This window comes from Bos taurus, chromosome 26 (genome assembly GCF_002263795.3).
Source record: "Bos taurus isolate L1 Dominette 01449 registration number 42190680 breed Hereford chromosome 26, ARS-UCD2.0, whole genome shotgun sequence".
Classification (NCBI taxonomy): Eukaryota; Metazoa; Chordata; class Mammalia; order Artiodactyla; family Bovidae; genus Bos; species Bos taurus.
Genome location: NC_037353.1, coordinates 18,686,729 through 18,707,366, shown reverse-complemented (window position 1 = coordinate 18,707,366; position 20,638 = coordinate 18,686,729). Strand labels below are relative to the sequence as shown.

At 41.9% G+C, this 20,638-nt stretch overlaps 1 protein-coding gene across 6 annotated transcripts in view; it reads left to right on the top strand.

Annotated features, from left to right (window-relative positions):
• The window catches only part of MMS19 (MMS19 homolog, cytosolic iron-sulfur assembly component), a 35,666-nt gene that overhangs the window by 1,980 nt on the left and 13,048 nt on the right, over positions 1 to 20,638 (top strand). For 3 of the 6 annotated variants that reach the window (NR_198918.1, NM_001435315.1, XM_005225558.5), the window contains exons 2-8: positions 11,801 to 11,849; positions 14,171 to 14,271; positions 15,045 to 15,130; positions 15,517 to 15,591; positions 16,005 to 16,074; positions 16,456 to 16,584; positions 16,671 to 16,732. Coding sequence is in view for 4 of the 6 variants with exons in the window: in NM_001435315.1 (NP_001422244.1) it covers positions 11,801 to 11,849; positions 14,171 to 14,271; positions 15,045 to 15,130; positions 15,517 to 15,591; positions 16,005 to 16,074; positions 16,456 to 16,584; positions 16,671 to 16,732 (572 nt within the window). In the remaining 2 variants the exon portion in view is untranslated. Of the gene's footprint in view, positions 1 to 11,800; positions 11,850 to 14,170; positions 14,272 to 15,044; positions 15,131 to 15,516; positions 15,592 to 16,004; positions 16,075 to 16,455; positions 16,585 to 16,670; positions 16,733 to 20,638 lie in introns of those variants that run through there. The other 3 variants (XM_010819905.4, XM_010819904.4, XM_024985669.2) reach the window with 3 other exon arrangements.

The following is a 20,638-nucleotide window of genomic DNA, read 5'->3' as shown; positions in this document are numbered from 1 at the left end:
AATAAGGACTGCCAAGTTCCTAAAATATTCTTGTAAAATTTATATTTTTTATGCCTGAAAAAAAAGTGGCCTAAACTATTGTCTAGTTTAAATGTAACTCAGCTCAGCTAAGTCTGTAATACTAGCCCTGTTGTAATTTAACCCTCCTGATTAGGAAAGGAGGTTAGTAATAACAGATAACTAACCGAGGGGTTATAATAGATAAGGTTGAAAAGGTTTGGTGGGGTTGAGATGCCTAACCTTGGATTCTAAGCAGAGGGATTTGAATGACCTATTGTAGGTAATTGGAGTCAGTGTACATCCTTGAGTAAGAGAGTCATATAGTGAATTTGAGAAGGATTAAGTTGGTATTCTTAATCTTATATCACAGCTTTAGTTAGAGTTGTTGAAGGGTGACAGAGTTTTGAAGCATCCCCAGAATAAGATCCCACTCCAGTACTCTTGCCTGGAAAATCCCATGGACGGAGGAGCCTGGTAGGCTGCAGTCCATGGGGTCGCTAAGAGTTGGACACGACTGAGCAACTTCACTTTCAGTTTTCAGTTTCATGCATTGGAGAAGGAAATGGCAACCCACTCCAGTGTTCCTGCCTGGAGAATCCCAGGGACGGGGGAGCCTGGTGGGCTGTCTGTGGGGTTGCACAGAGTCAGAGATGACTGAAGCGACTTAGCAGCAGCAGAATAAGATATGCTTTGTAATCCTCCAGCCTAAGTCAAGCTTTGTGATTGCTGAAAGGGACCAACTTTCTATTCAGCCACTCACAGCAGCAGCGTCTCCTACAAATTGTAACTGCAGAAGGAACACCCTGTGCTCACAAAGGTAGTTACCACCAACTTTGTTTCCATTTGAGTTCCTGATGAAAGTAGGTGTCAGATGCAGAGGGTGCAAATGATGGAAGAGAAGTGACTTGGCAGCCTAAGGGTTAAAGACTTCTCAGCCAGGCATTCGGTGGCTGCCACTCCCCTCCTGGATCTTTAGTTTCAGGCAGCCACCTTGATTTGCTGTTCCCCTAAGTTCTTTCCTTCCCAAATCCCTCCACTGCTGCTGCTGCTGCTGCTGCTAAGTCGCTTCAGTCGTGTCCGACTCTTTGCGACCCCGTAGATGGCAGCCCACCAGGCTCCCCTGTCCCTGGGATTCTCCAGGCAAGAACAGTGGAGTGGGTTGCCATTTCCTTAGACCTGGGATTAAAGGCCCAGTCTGAGTGCTCAGTGTCTGCCCCCAGGTGTCTCCTGATCCTCTAGGCAGACATCATCTCACGCTTCAGAATCTTTGTGGAACTTATTTCTCAACCACTCATACTTTTTACTTGACTTTAGTAGCTACTTCTGTACACGTCTCCATAACATACCCTACTGTAGAGTCCCCTGGAGACTAGCATAAGTAGGTAGTATAAAAGATGAATAAGAGATGTTGAAGGAAGAATTTATGGAATTTGAGGCCTAACTAGTTACAGGGTGAGAGAGGACTCTTAAGATGACCTCAAGAATTTGAGCCTGAGGATGAGCAAAAGAAAAGTACTATGTCCAAAAACTGGGAAAGGAGATTTTGATCACGTTGGCCTTACAGGTGATGGATATAAAATTTCTTCCTCTTATTTGGATTTGCCTTCATTTCAGTCTTCATTGTATTTTCCCACATTTGTGATTCCATGAGGAGACCACTATTCTTGAAATCAGAAGGCTGTTAAAAGTAAATACATTTCTGAGAAAAGTGTGGCATCCTCAGCAGAAAGGGAATTTTGAGAACTTGATTGGAACTGAGTACCAACTGGGATTTCTCTCTCCTGTTCCTTCCATCCTCCCTCATGCCCCCTCGGCTGCTACTCAAGAGGCTGCGACTCCATCAGACAGAAGTGTGATTGTGCATTCTATGTCAGTGCTCATGTAAATACTCCTTTGACGACTCCTCAGCGCCCCACATGAACTGGTGCCCCGTTAAGGGAAGAGTAGGTAGTTAGCAGGTGCTAGTAGGTTCATTTTTAGAGAACAAATCTTGAATACATTGGAAAATCTTAGATCTACCTAAATAGGGAGAGAAACTTACATTTATTTTTCCTTATGCCTGTGAGACTGCCGTTAGGAAAATTAACTTATTGGCTTCTTTCATTCCTGGAGTTCAAGTGCATAATTAACTTCCAGGTATTCGGGTGTTTTTCATTTGGAACAACTAATCACTTAAAGTTAGTGATGGGGGGTTCCATCCCTGGTCTTGGAAGACCCCACATGCCATGGAGCAACTAAGCCCACGCACCACAGCTATTGAGCCTGTCCTCCAGAGCCCAGGGGCCACAACTACTGAATCCTGCGTGCTCTAGACCCTGTGTTCCACAACAAGGGCGTTAGTCGCTGTTGTATCCAGCTCTTTGCAACCCCGTGGACTGTAGCCTGCCAGGCTCTTCTGTCCATGGGATTCTCTAGGTGAGAATACTGCAGTGGGTTGCCATTTGCTTCTTCAGGGGATCTTCCCGACCCAGGTATGAACCTGGGTCTCCTGCTTACCGTCTGAGCCACCAGGGAAACCCACAACAGGAGAGGCCCCCGAAATGAGAAGCTCGTGCAGTGCAACAGGAGAGTAGCCGCCCGCCGTCTGCAACTAGAGAAAAGCCCATGCAGCAGTGAAGACACAGCACAGCCAAGTAAATAGAAGTACATTTTAAAAAATGTTTAAAAATAAATAAAGTTAGTGGTAGGTGGTCCCACATGGGCTTTCCTGGTGGCTCAGATGGCAGAGAATCTGCCAGCAATGCAAAAGATCTGGGTTTGATCTCTGGGTTGGGAAGATCCCCTGGAGAAGGGAATGGCTCCTACTCCAGTATACACTTAAGAAGTTTACTCCTTTCCTATGTTACCCCAGTCTGTGTGTATCACTATAGTAATGCTGAACTAGTTGTTTTTTAATTGTTTTAAATGTCTTTCTGCCCCCTAAAACTGGGTTCTTTAAAAGCTCCCTATCTATATTTCTTTCTCCAATCCTAACATGTTAATTAATTTATAATAATGAGTTCAATAAATATTGAATGAATAAATGAAAACAAACAAATGATAATCTGTTAAAGAATAGTTAAAGGAACATGAAAAAGGGAGTAATTTTGTTTTGGAAATCAAGGAAGCCTTCACAGGAAGAGTTGCAATTTGAGCTGAATCTTGAAGAGTTGAAGTTCCTCAGACTGACAAGGGCAAGAAAGGGGCATTCCAAACCAAGGGAGCATGTCTCCAGGCTTGAGGATATGGAAGAGCTTCTCATGTTGAGAACTCTTGTGACTGAATGATAGGAGCTATGATGAAAGATGAGGCTGGAGGAGAGTGAGGGCTAAATCATGAATGACATCAAGCCAAGGAGTCAGGTCTCAGGCAGTGAGGAGCAAATGGAGATTGCTGAGCAGATAATTAATTGTGCATTTTAGATTATTAGGAATGAATCAGAAGGCTTTTTAAAAAGTGAGATAGTGAGATAAAATTCACTGTAAAAAGTGAGATAAAAATGAGATAAGATAAAATTCACAGTAACCATTTTAAGAAAGAAGTGGCTTAGTATATCCACAATGTTCCACAACTATCACCACTCCATAAAAATTCCAGAACATTTTCATTCCACTAAAAGTGGAAGGCTATTTTGACAGCTGTCCCTGATAGTCTGGTCATAGGGATGAAAAGGAAAAAAAGATGAAACTTTGAAAGACATTTCTAACATAGGCTCAACAAAACTAGACTAAAATGTTAGTTTTAGTCAGCTTTTTGAAAACATCCTCAAAATACTGATTCTAGTTTTTCGCCACCTTACTTGCATTTTTCTTACTGTTATTTACTGTTGCAACAGCTTTACTGTCTCTTCATTTTTTTTCCTTATTTTTTTTTTCCTTTGGGCTGTACCACATGGCATGTGGGATCTTAGGTTCTCAGACCGGGGATCTAACCCGTACTCCCTGTCATGGAGACTCGGAGTCTTAACCACTGGACCGCCAGGGAAGTCCCCATTTTTTTTCCTAATTTTGTATGACTTTTGTACTTCTCTTTTATGTTGGTGCTGCATTGATTCAACATGAAATCTTTGTGAAAGGATGAAGACTGAAGGCTGTGCTAGGAGAATTTGCCCATATACTGGGATTCAAGAGATCACATGCAAATGGATGTTTCTTTGTAATTATTGATATAAAGCAGCCAGTTTTGTAATAATGTATACTGAATGCTGAAGAAGTCTTTTTCATTTATAAAATTCGAGGCAGGCTATAGGAGTGAGATTGACTATAGGGAGCATGAGGGGAACTTTGGTGATGGTAACATTCTGTGTCTTAGTTTGGGTGTTGGTTACTCTAGGTATACTTTTGTTAAAACTAATCAAATTATACATTTCACTGTATATAAAGTTTACCTCAATATTTTTTTAATGAAAAAATTAGAGGTGACTGAATGGGGCCTAGTAGTCAAGTCTTTGTCCTATAGCATTTGAGGTATTTCCAAAGAGAGACTCTGGCCGAGCATCCACAGCGTCTGATGGTATTGCTGAAAGAGAGTGCTTCAGTTCTGTGATATTCTTTGCTAGGAACAGCTGTCAGTCCCCTGTGGCTTCCGGTATGCTAACACCATTGTGGCTGCTACTGAAATTTGTTTTTAGATGGGTTTTTCAACAGAGTTTCCTGGGTTCTGTCCAGGAGATTGCAGAGAAGTACCCTTTTCCACCCTCCCAAGTGGTACAGTAATTTGTAACCCGGGGATGGGTCTGTCTCTTAAGTATTGCCATTACAGGATGGGTGTAGAACCTAATTCTCAGTGCCTTAGTTTGCCCTGTTAGTCTGGCTGCTGCCCCTTCCCCCACCCCACTGCTTGCAGATTTGTTCCCTTGGCTCTTTCTCAGGAGCAGGGGCAGCAGCTGGGCCTTCCGCATCCTGGCACGAGTAAGGCTAAGAGTGCCTGATGTCTAAATTGGTGCCAGTCACGAGCTGTGAATCCCAGCTAGAGCACTCCCTTCCTCAGTCAGATTGGGCTTCTTACTCTAGTACCAGATTACGCCTCTGCCCAGCTCAGCTCACAGCTATTGTTCAGAGACCACAGACTTAAGGGGAACCGGAGTTTCATTTTCTCAAGCCTCTTCTTCACTTAGCCAAAGTCTGGTCTTGGCGAGAGCTGACTAATTAGGTCTTGTATTTAAAGGTAGGTGGGTTGAGGACCCAGAATAGACTGTGGAAGTAATTCCCTGATTGCCACACCTTATTGAGCTAAAACTCCTCGACGTTAATCAAACACTTAGAAGATTGCTAACCTTTCACTCTTAGTTGCTCCTTTGAAAATTTCTCCTATGATAATTCTGTTAGATCTAAGTGAATTACCATTGTGCTGTTAAAATTGCATTTTCAAAAATATACTCACATGGTACAACATTCAAAAGGTGCAAAAAGACCCACAGTGAGAAGGCTTCCTTTCATCCCAGGATGCCATGCAGATTGTGGCAGATGAATTAACTATATTACTCAGTTCAGTTCAGTTGCTCAGTCATGTCTGACTCTGTGACCCCATGGACTACAGCACGCCAGGCTTCCCTGCCCATCACCAACTCCCAGAGTTTACTCAAACTCATGTCCATTGAGTCTGTGATGCCATCCAACCGTCTCATCTTCTGTCGTCCCCTTCTCCTCCCACCTTCAATCTTTCCTAGCATCAGGATTTTTTCAAATAAGTCAGTTCTTTGCATCAGGTGGCCAAAGTATTGGAGTTTCAGCTTCAACATGAGTCCTTCCAATGAACACCCAGGACTGATCTCCTTTAGGATGGCCTGGTTGGATCTCCTTACAGCCCAAGGGACTCTCAAGAGTCTTCTCCAGCACCACAGTTCAAAAGCATCAATTTTTCGGTGCTCAGCTTTCTTTACAGTCCAGCTCTCACATCCATACATGACGACTGGAAAAACCCCAGCTTCGATTAGACGGACCTTTGTTGGCAAAGTAATGTCTCTGCTTTTTAATATGCTGTCTAGGTTGGTCATAGTTTTTCTTCCAAGGAGCAAGTGTCTTTTAATTTCATGGCTGCAGTCACCATCTGCAGTGATTTTGGAGCCCCAAAGAATAAAGTCAGCCACTGTTTCCACTGTTTCCCCATCTATTTGCCATGAAGTGATAGGACCAGATGCCATGATCTTAATTTTCTGAATGTTGAGCTTTAAGCCAAGTTTTTCATTCTCCTCTTTCACTTTCATGAAGAGGCTCTTTAGTTCTTCATCTCTTTCTGCCATAAGAGTGGTGTCATCTGTATATCTGAGATTGTTGGTATTTCTCCCCACAATCTTGATTCCAGCTTGTGCTTCATCCAGTCCAGCATTTCTCATGATGTACTCCGCATGTAAGTTAAACAAGCAGGGTGACTATACAGCCTTGACGTACTCCTTTCCCAATTTGGAACTAGTCTGTATTATTATATTACTCGTGTATGATATATCCTCACTAAAAGGAGCCTTTTGATGAAAGTGAAAGAGGAGAGTGAAAAAGTTGGCTTAAAGCTCAACATTCAGAAAACTAAGATCATGGTATCCAGTCCCATCTCTTCATGGCAAATAGATGGGGAAACAGTGGCTGACTTTATATTTTTGGGCTCCAAAATCACTGCAGATGGTGATTGCAGCCATGAAATTAAAAGACGCTTACTCCTTGGAAGGAAAGTTATGACCAATCTAGACAGCATATTAAAAAGCAGAGGTATTACTTTGTCAACAAAGGTCCATCTAGTCAAGACTATGTAGTAGTCAACTGTGGTGTTGGAGAAGACTCTTGAGAGTCCCTTGGACTGTAAGGAGATCCAACCAGGCCATCCTAAAGGAGATCAGTCCCGGGTGTTCATTGGAAGGACTGATGTTGAAGCTGAAACTCCAGTACTTTGGCCACCTGATGCGAAGAGCTGACTCATCTGAAAAGACCCTGATGCTGGGAAAGATTGAAGGTGGGAGGAGAAGGGGACGACAGAGGATGAGATGGTTGGACGGCATCACCGACTCAATGGACATGGGTTTGGATAGACTCTGGGAGTTGGTGATGGACAGGGAGGCCTGACGTGCTGCAGTTTATGGGGCGGCAAAGAGTCAGACACAACTGAGTGACTGGACTGAACTGAACTGAACTGAAAGGGGGCATGGAGGGCAAGCCGATTAAGTGTTTGAAAAACAATATTTTGTCTGGAAACTGTTTAAGGCTGAAGGCAAAACTGCCTATAAATGCCGTGCTCTACTTATGAATTTGTTTCTCACAGAGGTTGACAATTCCAAAAGTAATTTATAGCTACACTAGGGTTGAAAAGAATAAAAAATGGTAGATAATGGGAACCAAGTTCCTCACTGTCCAAGAAACAAATTATAAATAAGCAAGGGGGAAGGCTAGAATGGACCCTGTGGTACTATATTAGAGTGGAGACTCTAGTATAATCTTATATTTAGTTTGATATATATGGATAGGTACAGAAATAATGATAATATGTGTATACACATGAGTTAGAATACGTGCATATATTTCCCAGCTCTCTCTGCCGAGGAGGGCCTAGAAGCAGTGATATCCCAATAGCGATGAGTGGAGCTACTTCCAAATGTTGGTTTTTAATACCATTCTCCAATAAAAGGAACCAGGACTTCTTGGGGCAAAGGCTGATTCAAGGGTTGGGGCAGGGAAATTGCAACATGAACCTTTAGTATTTTGTAGTGCCAAAAGGTAAGAAAGCACTTTAAAAAAATAAAAGGATAGGGTATGTCAAAGGGACGCTGGTGCCAACGAGTGTAAAGAAACTCCTGATGGCTAAAGATAGAAAATTGAGCAACAAAATAGCCTAGTATTGGATTATAACCCAAGGCATAAAATATGCATGAGCCTATGCTGATATAAATAACTAAATAAATGAAGGGAAGAGATGAATCTTCCTTAGAATAACTCCAAATAACATAGATAAATAGTCCTCCTTCTAAGAAACGGAGCTGAATCTCCCCTTTGTCCTAACTCACTAAGTGTGGACTCTGGACTTAGTGACTCCCTTCCAAAGGAAAGAATCCGGGAAAAGGAAAAATAATAACTGTATGCGTGGTGCAGAGACCTGCTGGCACTACCTTAACCAAGTGGTCAGAGTTACAAGCACCAGTGGTAAGTTGTGTTGATATATTGTACCTGTGATAGGATGCGACGAGAAAGGTACTTTACCTCTATGCTATTATTCTTACCCCAAATCCATAACCACAGGACAGACATGAGAAAAACATTAAAAAAAAAAAATCATCAAAAGACATTTTATGAAAATATTGATACTTTTTTAAAATACCAAAGTCATGAAAAACAAGGAAGATTGAGGGATTCATTATGGCTAGTTGCAGTGTGATATCCTTAATTGGGTCCTGAAACAGAAAAATTACATTAGTGGAAAAATGGGTAAAATCTGATAAAGTCTAGAGTTTAGTTAAAAGTAATATACAAATGCTCATCTGTCTTAGTTTTGACAAATGTACTATGTAAGATGTTAACATTCAGGGAAACTGGGCAAGGAGATATATAGGAACTCTGTACTACCTTTACAACCTTTTCTCTTTAAACCTAAAAGATTATTCCAAAGTAAAACCTTTTTTTAAGTCTACCTCTCAACCCCATTGGATTGCAAGCAAATCAAATCAGTCAGTCCTAAAGGAAATCAACCTTGAATATTCATTGTAAGGACTGATGCTGAAGCTGAAACCCCAGTACTTTGGCCACCTAATGCAAAGAGCTTATTCACTGGCAAAGACCCTAATGCTGGGAAAGATTGAAGGCAAAAGGAAAAGGGGGTGGCAGAGGATGAGATGGTTAGATAGTATCACCAACTCAATGGACATGAATTTGAGCAACTCTGGGAGATTGTGAAGGACAGGGAATCCTGGTGTGCTGTAGACTATGGGCTCATAAAGAGTTGTACAGGACTTAGTGACTGAACACACACACACTCATTCCCCTAGCTATCAGTCTCCTTCCCTGGAGACAATCAGTATTACTAACTCCTTTTATCTTCTAGAGATATAAATAAATACAAATAGAAATAATTCCCCCTCCCTTTAAAAACAATGCTATGCACATACTATATATTAATACTATTTATGTACACTCTCTGCATCTGGTCCCATCACTTCATGGGAAATAGATGGGGAAACAGTGGAAACAGTGTCAGACTTTATTTTGGGGGGCTCCAAAATCACTGCAGATGGTGATTGCAGCCATGAAATTAAAAGACGCTTACTCCTTGGAAGAAAAGTTATGACCAACCTAGATAGTATATTGAAAAGTAGAGACATTACGTTGCCAACAAAGGTCCGTCTAGTCAAGGCTATGGTTTTTCCAGTGGTCATGTATGGATGCGAGAGTTGGACTGTGAAGAAAGCTGAGCACCGAAGAATTGATGCTTTTGAACTGTGGTGTTGGAGAAGACTCTTGAGAGTCCCTTGGACTGCAAGGAGATCCAACCAGTCCATTCTAAAGGAGATCAGCCCTGGGTGTTCTTTGGAAGGAATGATGCTAAAGCTGAAACTCCAGTACTTTGGCCACCTCATGCAAAGAGTTGACTCATTGGAAAAGACTCTGATGCTGGGAGGGATTGGGGGCAGGAGGAGAAGGGGATGACAGAGGATGAGATGGCTGGATGGCATCACCGACTTGATGGACAGGAGTTTTAGTGAACTCCGGGAGATGGTGATGGACAGGGAGGCCTGGCGTGCTGCCATTCATGGGGTCGCAAAGAGTCGGACACGACTGAGCGACTGAACTGAACTGACTGAACTGACACTCTATGTTCTGCTTTTAAATCTTGTTCCATTATTAGTGTAAATATATAGGTTCCTCAGCCTTTTTTCAGTTTCTTTTCCTCAGTTAGCTACAGAGAATTCCATTGTATGGGTGTACTATAACTAATTTAACTGATTTCTTATCATTGATGGCCATTTGTTATTTACAGTCATTTGCTATTATAAACTACTCTGAAGTGAGAAAATTTGTACATGCATTATTTTGCACTTTTTAAAGTACATAGGGTAAATTTTGAGAAGATTCCCTGGGTTAAAGCATATGTATTGATACACTTGTAACTTAAAAGATACTCTCAAATTGCTCTTCCTGGGGACTTCTCTGGTGGTCCAGTGGTTAAGACTCTGTGCTTCCAAAGCAGGGGGCATGGGTTCAAACCTTGGTCAGGGCATTAAGATCCCTCATGCCAAGTGGATGGGCCAAGGAAGAAAAAATGCCCTCTATAAAAAGGCTGAACCAACTTATATGGCACCTGCAGTGTTTGAGTGCCGTATTTCTGCCTGCCATCACTGAACATAGGAGTTATACAAAATGTTTGATCTTTGCCAGTTTGTTTGCATTCCTGTTGTTAATATAGTTCAGCATCTTCTGGTCTTGCCCATTTTTTAAGTTGGTTGTTGGTCTTTTTCTCATTGATTTGTAGAAGCTCTTTTTATATTGGTAAAATAGCCTTTTGTTACAAGAATTGCATATATATTTTCCTAGTTTGTCTTACGATTTTTTTTCTTGCCTTGCAGAAAATCCAGGTTTTTTTTTTAATGTAGCTAATTTTAACTAATCTTTTCTTTTATGGTTAAAGTATAACTTTATATTATACTTAGAAATGGTCTCCTGTTTTTTTTCTTTAATCCATTTGAAATTTACTTTGGTGGAAAATTCAGAGCCATTGGTTTTTTTGTTTTTGTTTTTTCCCCAAATAACCAATCATTGCAACAGCATTTATTGAATAGTCTGTTTTTCTTTAATTGAAATAATGCTTTTTAAAATCATATTCTCATGTATTTGTGTCTCTTTCTGGATTTTCTGTTCCATTTTTGTACCATTGATTTCTTTGACTGTGAACTCATACTATACTGTTATTTTTTGTTTATACTTTTTTTATGGAGAATATAAAGTATATTCAGAAGTATACAATATTTTAATTATTGTAAAATTTATTTATAAAAATCTTTTACTATCTGGAAGAACTGCCTTTCCACCCTCATTCCTCTTTTTCAGAATTTGCCTGATTATGTATTATTTTTTGCACATCAACTTTCTCACTTATGCTTTAAAGTTTTCACCATTCAGATATTCACATTTTTCTGTTACGTTTATATTGAGGTATTTTTCTCTCTCTTTAAAATTTTATTTGTTGCTATTATTACTTTTTTCCTTTATATAATTTTACAAGCTAGTGTACATATATATGTGAGAGTTCTTAATTTCATATTAATTTTGTACCTAGCCATCCTAATCGGAGAAGGCATTGGCACCCCACTCCAGTACTCTTGCCTGGAAAATCCCATGGATGAAGGAGCCTGGTAGGCTGCAGTCCATGGGGTCGCTAAGAGTTGGACACGACTGAGTGACTTCACTTTCATGCACTGGAGAAGGAAATGGCAACCCACTCCAGTGTTCTTGCCTGGAGAATCCCAGGGACGGCGGAGCCTGGTAGGCTGCCGTCTATGGGGTCGCACAGAATCGGACACAACTGAAGCGACTTAGCAGCAGCAGCCATCCTAATGAGTTCTTTTGTTTCCAATATTTTTTCATGTATTTCTCTTGAATTTTCCTAGGTAAACAATCAGGTTACCTTCAAATGATATATTTGCTTTCTTTTCAGTTTTTATACTTGGAGCTGCATATCTGAAGTATTATGAAATGTCTCTAGTGTGGAGGGACTCTTGGCAAGCACAGTGGACCCCCAGGTGTAAACCCAGGATAGGCAGAAACATTGGCAATATAGACATTAAACCCTAGGATGGACTTTTTTGTTGTTATTGTTGTTGTTTCATGTTTCTTTTTTTGCTTTCCTCTAGATGTGAAATCTGGAAGCTATACAGTGTTACAAGTGGTGGAAGCCCTTGGGTAAGCGATCTGATCTGCTCTAGAACAACTCTCATCAGCCCTGGCAGTACACTCTGAAAACAGTTATTCTGTCCTCAATTTCTTCCACTGCAGCCCAGTTTCCCCTCCCCCTTCCATATTAGTACCTCAGGCTAAGCCTATGTTTCTCTTGAAAAAAGTTTCATGCCAACTGATTGAGACCCTTGATGAGGTGTTGAGAACACAGCCTGTGGGCCACAGTAGCTCTTGAGTCAGCCTTTAGAGCCTCTAAAGTCAGTCTTTAGGTGAGGGTGGGTGGTGCTTCTCTAACCCCGCCCTCGCCTGTGGCATCCTAGTCAGCCTGCATCTGACTCAGACCCTGTGGGCCCCGCCTGGGAGGCTGACCTGGCACAGGATTCCCCACTGTAGGGAAAGGCTTGGGACAACAGCTGGAAGACCACTGTTCAAACCAGATACTCCAAGCTCCAGAGGAGGCATGTGCTTATAGTATAAAGCCTGCTCTTCTCATATTTTGTTCTTGGAAGACCATTTAAATTGGAAAGTCTTAGTAGCAAAGGTTGTTAAGTGTCATAGCTAGCGAGTCTTCTGAAACAGAGAGAAATAGAAAACTGGGGAGAAGATGGGAGGGTAGGTCACTATTATGCATTTCTCCCATATGTTGTTGTGGCCTTGGTTCATTTTTTTAAAGTAACAGCTTTATTGAGATATAATTTACCTATCATAAATTCACCATTTTAAAGTGTGTATTAAAAAATAAATAATAAAGTGTGTATTCACAGATTTGTGCAACCGTTAGTAACCACAGTCAATTTTAGGACATTTTCATCACCCCAAAAAGAAACCCCACGCCTATTAACAGTCACTCCCCACTCCTTTCTCTTCCTTGCACCTGGTAACCACTAATCTACTTTGTTTCTGTGGATTTACCTATGCTGAAACTTTCAGATAAATGGAAGCATACAATAATATATAATCTTTATGATTGTCTTCTTTCATTTGGAATAATGTTTTCAAGATGCATTCCTGTTGTAGCCTGTATCAGTGCTTCATTGCTTGCTGAATAATATTCTGTTACATGGATATACCACAGTTTGTTTACCCATTCATCAGTTGAGGGATATCTGAGTTGTTGTCACATTTTGACTATTCCGAATAATGCTTCTGTGAGCATCTGTGTGCCTTGGTCCATTTTTAAAGGCACAGTTTTCTGCTTCTGAGTGGGGGCCCTTTCTGTAATTCCTATCCCAGGTATCCTGTCAAGACTGATCTTTTTTGCCCCAGTTCCTCTAGCTATAGGTACTCTTGAGACTTCCCGGTGGCTCAGTGGTAGAGAATCCACCTGCAGTGCAGGAGATGAGGGTTCGATCCGTGGGTTGGGAAGATCCCCTGGAGGAGGGAATGAGGAAATGGCAACAGTAGTCTTGCCTGTGAAATTCCATGGACAGAGGAGCCTAGGGGCTACAGTCCGTGGGGTAGCAAAGAGTCGGACACTACCGGACGACTGAGCTCAGCGTAGGTACTCTTATCCTTGTTTCCTTAAGGTACCCTGGCCAGCTCTCCTTCAGAAGTCTTCTGCTTCCTTCTTTGCTTAGATTCCTTGTGGTATGTTTAAATGTAATCTCTGTGATTTGTTTTGAAGATAAATCACCTTGTTGCTTCAGCCTGGGTCCTCCCATATCAATAATCCTAAATAGTTAAAGTTTTTATTCTGACCATCTTACTTAGTACATTTCCAGTTGTAAAGACTATAATGGTTGCTTTAATAGTGATATATTTATTCTTCTCCTGTTTAGGTGAAAGTGAAAGTGAAGTTGCTCAGTCGTGTACGACTCTTTGCGACCCCATGGACTCCTCTCTTCCAGGCTCCTCTGTCCATGGGATTTTCCAGGCAGTAGTACTGGAGTGGATTGCCATTTCCTTCTCCAGGGGATCTTCCCAAACCAGGGATTGAACCCTGGTCTCCCGCATTGTAGATAGACACTTTACCGTCTGAGTCACCAGGGAAGTTTTGGTAGAAGCTGCCAATTATCTCTTGAGCCCTGTGGGTAACTGCTAAGCTCTCTTTCAGAGAAATGTCACAATTATATCACTGAGGAGAGAGTAAGCCCCACAGCCAGTCAGTGCCTGGAGACAGACACTTCTGTTGGTGTCACATATGCCCCTGATGACACCTCCAGGCCAATCTGGGGATTGGCCTTACTGTTGTTTGTAATGCCAAGCGCCTCCAGAGTACCTTCCTGGGCCAGCTTCCATGCCCGGGGGTGAGTGTGACTAATTGCAAAATATTTACTTCCGAAGTTTGAACTGGGTAATATCAGGCTTTCTATCTTACTTTCCCCCAGGTCTTCTCTAGAGAATCCAGAACCCCGAACTCGGGCCCGTGGGATCCAGCTTTTGTCACAGGTGCTCCTCCAGTGTCACTCCCTGCTGCTGGAGAAGGAAGGTACTGGTAGGCGTGCTGAGCCAAAGCCTTCCGTGTCTATCAGGCCAGCTTACAGGGCGGGAGGGAGGGAGGGACGTACGGTATCTTCGAACTCCTAACACAGGGTCGTCACACATCACTAGTATACGTGGCAAAGAAGATAAGAATTGAGACACAAGACACATAGATTTCAAATGTAGCCTTGGACAGTTTTTTTTCCCCAGTATGTCTTCTGTCTGTAAAATGGACAAAGTAGTGTTTTGGAGTAGAAAAGTAGTGAAATATCAAAATGCTTTGAAGTCCTGAGGGAAAAAACCCACAACTTATTTATCTTCCATCGCAGGGGTAGGCAAACTGCAGCCTCTTCTTATAAATAAAACTGTATTAGCATATAGCCATGTCCATTTATGTACCTGCCGTTTATGCGGCTTTTATGTTACAGTGGCCCAGCTGAGTAGCTGTGACATACTGTGTCCTAGACACCTGAAATATTTACCATATGGCCCTGTGAGAAAACGAGCCAACCCAAGTTCTGTAGAAAGGCAGGTCTCGGGTTGAGAATGGGTTTGATTGTGACCTCTGTGCGAAGGGATAACCCAAGATGCTCACCTGTTTTCTTGACAGATAAGGAAGGAACCCCCCAGATGGGAGGGCTTGGGACATACCTAGGTGAAGAAGACAATTTGTAGTGAAGCCCAAGCAGGAACAGCTCTTAGAAACTTTGGGAAGAAGCAATGCCAGCGGGCCCTTCTCCAGCCTGTGGAAACTAATGACTGAATTTCTGGTCTGTTCAGTGGTCCACCTGATCCTGTTCTATGAGAACCGGCTGAAGGACCATCATCTTGTGATCCCGTCTGTTCTGCAGGGTTTGAGGGCACTTGTGAGTTCTCCTTTTCTGTATTACATACCATGTTTACAGGAATCTATTTCCAGTGAATTCTCTCCTTCCCCTTAGTGGGTGAGACTTCAGATACTTCAAAGCAGATGCCTAGATACGGGGCTAAACTAGTCTCAGCCAGCTCCACTTCTGTTTTTAGTCTGGAGAGTAAAAGTGTCCTTTGGGGACTGGAATTCAGAGTCAACCTGGAAGGAGCTGCAGAGACCTAATCAGCTTGAGAAAAGGGACCATGTTTCTCACCATCAGCATTTCTTCCCCAGCCTGGATGTTGTAATTCCCACTGTAGTTAGATAGGCCAGTTTTAGGCTTGAAGGCTACACTAAAATTTCCAGAATTCCCTCTGTGTTCACACTTCTCTTCTCCCCCAGAGCCTGTGTGTGACCCTGCCCCCAGGGCTGGCAGTCTCTGTGCTTAAAGCCATCTTTCAGGAGGTCCACGTACAGGTGAGTGATAATGGTCACTTCGGTATTTTCTATCTTCCAGCCCTTGACATAACTAGAATTACATGGCAAAAAATAAATTGCCTTCTAAGAGTTCTGAACTCTTACAGGCCTTTGGTCATATGTGCCTGCTGTCCCTTGCTACTGTATAAGGAGAGGGAGGCATGCAAGTACATCTGACCTGTGTCCTCTCACACCTAAAGAAAGTGAGGCACATAGCAGGCAGGTTTGGGTTATTGGTTCCACTGCTAGACTGCTGGACCATAGCCATACCTTTTCTCTGCATTTCCCTGAGGTTCATCTTATTCTGGTATAAAGAGAATTACCCAGTTAGAGACGATGAAGCAGGAAGTACTTTTGCCAGCTGAGGTATTCTCTGGGCACTTCCTTCACTTTCTTCTGTCTCTCCTACTAAGTCCCTGCCCCAGGTGGACCGGCACACAGTCTACAGTATCATCACCAACTTCATGCGAGCCCGGGAGGAAGGTGAGAGGCAGGGCTTTCGGAAACCTGAAAAGTGAACACAACTTTTCTTCCCCCTTTACCAGGACTGATTTTAGCCCAGGGTAATATGAAAGAGTCAGTACTCTGAGAGGAAGATGAAGGGAAACTGGGAGTCGCTCACTCCCCAGTAAAGTAAAGGAAGGGTGGAGCTTGAGCTGAGGTGTTAAATTCCTACCTCCATAACCATTATATATTGTTGCACATCTTCTCTTCACTGAGGACTCTCTTGGAATAGGAAAACAGAAATGGTCGGCTCTGGGAGGCGTGAAGAGGGAGGCAGTGAGAGAGGGAAAACACAGGCCAGAAGAAAGCCCCGCTTTCTTATCTTGTGGGACAGTAGTGACCTGGTTCTCTCCTCCCCAGAGCTGAAGGGCCTAGGAGCTGATTTCACCTTTGGCTTCATCCAGGTGATGGATGGGGAAAAGGATCCCCGTAATCTTCTGGTGGCCTTCCACATTGTCTATGACCTCATCTCTAGAGACTACAGCCTGGGTACGTCCTTGTAGCTTTGGATTAGCTGGTTGGGGCTTGTCAGATGAAAGGCTTGTAAGTCCTCCTTCTTTCTCTGTTGCCTTTAGGACCTTTTGTGGAGGAGTTGTTTGAAGTGACATCTTGTTACTTCCCTATTGATTTTACTCCTGTAAGTAGTACCTTTCATTCATTCATTCAAATACTGAGTGTCTGTTGTGTGCCAGGCCCAGTTCTAGGCTCTGAGGGTACAGCAGTGAACAAAAAGAAACGACCCCTGCCCTCAAGAACTTAGCACGTCAGTAAACCGGGAAGTGGAAAAACATACTTCCTAAAAATGTACTTAGTGCTTAGAACTACAGGATTGTAGAACATGATTCATGTCCTTGAAAGTTGAAACATTTAAGTAACAGTAAGAGATTATGGACCGAAACAAGAGGTGGTACAGTTGTTCAAAGACAGAGTTGAGTGTGAGCTAGAGTAGGCAGGAACTGACTCACAGATAAAATAGGATTTCATTTGGTTTCTGAAGGATATGTAGCATATGATCCTGGATTCTCAGGGCACATCTCAGGCAATAGAAACGAAGACACAGTTGAGCGTAGCATGTACAGGAGGTGTTTTCTCGATGCCCTCAGACCTTCTCCCACTCTGCATCTTGATTCACCTTCTCTTTTCGAATACTCAGGGTCTCAGCACTTTATGGGTATGCATGGTATGTAGATGAAAGCATTAGTAATTTGGAAGAAATGAAAGGAATTATACCACACACATCAAATTTACATCAGAGCTCAGTTGGTAAAGAATCTACCTGCAATGCAGGAGACCCCAGTTCGATTCCTGGGTTGGGAAGATTCCACTGTGGCTCAGCTGGTAAAGAATCCACCTGCAATGCGGGAGACCTGGGTTCGATCCCTGGGTTGGGAAGATCCCCTGGAGAAGGGAAAGGCTACCCATTCCTGTATTCTGGCCTAGAGAATTCCATGGACTATATAGTACATGGGGTCTCCAAGAGTTGGACATGACTGAGTGACTTTCACTATTGACTTTCCCTGCCTTTAAGATAAAAAGCCATTTTTACCATAGGGAATTTCTTAGCAGCTTATTTTAGCTGACATCATGTTGCTGGGACCACCTCTCTCCTAATATTCTTTTCATTGCTTTTGTAATCAGTATCACTATTTCTGCTCAGAAGTATTTAAGCCTTTGAACTCTTGAAAGCTCTTGGTTAGGCTGCCAGATTTTTCTGTTTTTACTTTCTTTATTTTGTGTTTGTTTTGAAAAGATAATATATTCACAGGATTCAAAATACAAAAGGTACAAATAGGTGAAAAATCTACATACCATCAAGTTTATTTCTCCGCTGTCAACCAGTTTTATCAGTTACGTCTGTATCTTACAGAGCTTTTTCATCCATGTATTAAAAAATGCTCTTCCCTTTTCCCATAAAAATGGTAGTGGATTTACACATTTTTCCTATCGTTTGGCGTTTTCACTTAGCAGTATATCTTGGAGAGGGTTCCATAGCAGTATATAAATTAGCTCTTTATTCTTTATGACTGTGATTTTCCTTTGCATGGAAATACCTAATTAATTTTACTTGTCCTCCATGGGACAAAGGTTTTTGCTAATCTTTTCTGTTACAAGCAATGCTGCCACCTAACATACCCTGCCTGTACATGTATCATTTCACACATACGTGGGTTTATGGATGTAACAGTAGGATAAATTCCTAAAATTTAGGAATATGTGCACTTAAAATTTTAGGGTGGGCAAGAATTTTTTTTTTTTTTTTGAAAGATAGTACAGTGAACACCATGCAACATTTAGAGAATTAAGCCTCTTTACTGCCACCAACCATTTTCCTTTCAGAGATAATCATTGCTCCCAACTGCTTATATATTTTCTCGGAGATGTTCTAGGCAAAACAAGTTTATAGATAATAATTGGAAAATTTATTTGAGCAGAGTTGTGTGTTTTTTTCCCACAGTGTGGTCTATGGGAAGCAGAAAGCTCTTGTCAGTTAAAATAGGGACACCTGGCTTTCAGTGTTAAATTTGTGTTAAAAATATTCTTTACGGTCTTATCGATCTGTATAGGCCACTTGCCGTCATCATCATGGATCACAGCAGTAGAAGTTAGGGCGAGATAGCTGCTATTTTAGACTTTGTGGGCCTTATGTTCCCCATTGAAACTCTTCACCTGTGCTGTTCCATCACAGAAATGGCCCTCGCCACTGGAATGTGATACAGGGTCTGTATTGCAATAAATACATTTATGGACTTGGGAATTCACATTTCATATAATTTTCATGTGCCACAAGATATTATTTGACTTGTTTTTCAACCATTTAAAAATGTAAAAACCAGTCTTAGCCATACAGTCTTAGCTGGTTGCTTCCTACTCTTAATGCAGAGTCAATACTGAATCTTTCTTTCCCATCATCTAAGGATCCTTTTATCTTTTCTCTTGGATCAAATCTCCATTTTTTGTATTTATGTATTCCTCATTTTATGGTTTATTCCTTCATTTTGGTGATGCTCGTCCCTTATGAGCTTCCCATGGGTGTAAAAAGAGTATAAAATGTTTTCCTTTTCGTAAATCTAGAATCTCTTCATTCTTTGCTCACACTTACTGATAATATGGGTATAAAATTGAAGACATTGCTATATTTACTTCTAATTTTCAGTTGCTGTGAAGAAGTCTGAATTATTTCTGCTTTGCAAGACTTTTATGTTCACTTTTTTTCCCTCTTTTCGGGAAGCTTTTAAGCGTTGATTATTTCCCCCCAATATATTGAAAATTCACAGTGATGTACCTTAGTACAGGTCTGTTTTCATGCATTGTATTGGGTACTCGGTAGGTCCTGTCAGTCTGGAAGGTCATGTCCTTCCGGCCTGGGAAATTTTCTTGGCATTCTTTCATTGATGATTTTTTCCCTCTGTTAGTTCTCTGCTCCTTCCTTTGGGAACTCCTGTCAGTCTTTTACCTTTTCTTTCATATTTCCTTCCTTTACCTTTTTGTTATTTTATAAGAAAATTTTATTTTTATCTTTTCTATCAGTCAGAGTCCAGGCATGAAAAACAGAAACCACTTTGGTATTTAAAACAAATAATTTAATGCTGGAAATTGTTTGTACAAGTTATGGGAGAGCTGAGAAGCCAAACAAGGGATAGTGAGGCAACCTGTCAATAGCAGGAAACCATTACCACCCTGAGGCTGGAGGGACAAAGGGAAAAGTTGATGTTACTGGACCTCAGGGGCTGAAAGTATGACAAAACAGAGGCCTTCAGTGGGACCTGGAGCCAAGGAGGAGATGCTGCCAGTGGTGAACGTGCCCACTAAATAGAGATGGGAAGAAATGTCCTGGGTTTTCCTTTCCTTCTGACCTGCATTCATCTACAACTGCTTCCCATTGACTGAACCTCGGCCACTGTGGGAACCTGGAGAATGCAGCCTACAGCCTGAGGAAGGGATCCGAGCGCAGAAAGGCCCAGGGCCAGCGCGTCTCCCAGCGGTTGATTTTTTCATTTCTGCACTCATGCTTTGAATTTCCCAGGGCCTTTTATTGTCATTTTTGATGATTTTTTGAATGTTTTTTTTTTTTTTTAATAGCATTCTATTCTTATTTAACCCATGAATGAATTACTTTCTTACCATTCTTGAAAACTCTCCCCACACGTGTGGTCTTTGTTTCGTCCAAGTTTTTTTTCAATTTATGTTGTTCTCTATTTCCAGGTTAGAGGCTTTCTTCAGATATCTAGTAATCCTTGGGAGTTTGCACATGTTTCAAAGTGAGGATTATAAAGCTGAGTGGGAGCTCTGAGCACATAGAATGGGCTGATTGAGGATGAACTTCCCTGTAGAGTGGCTTACATGGATAATTTGGGAACCCCCAGGTTGCAGGATCTTTATTCCTGGTCTAGGACTTTGGCAGTGAAAGCACTGAGTCCTAACCACTGGACATCCAGGGAATTCCCACTTAGACCTCTTTTGATTCAGCACCCTGGCCCTCAACTGCATTTTTGTCTCAGCTCTGTCTCACCCTCTCCAAGAATTAAACCCCCAGATTCTGCTG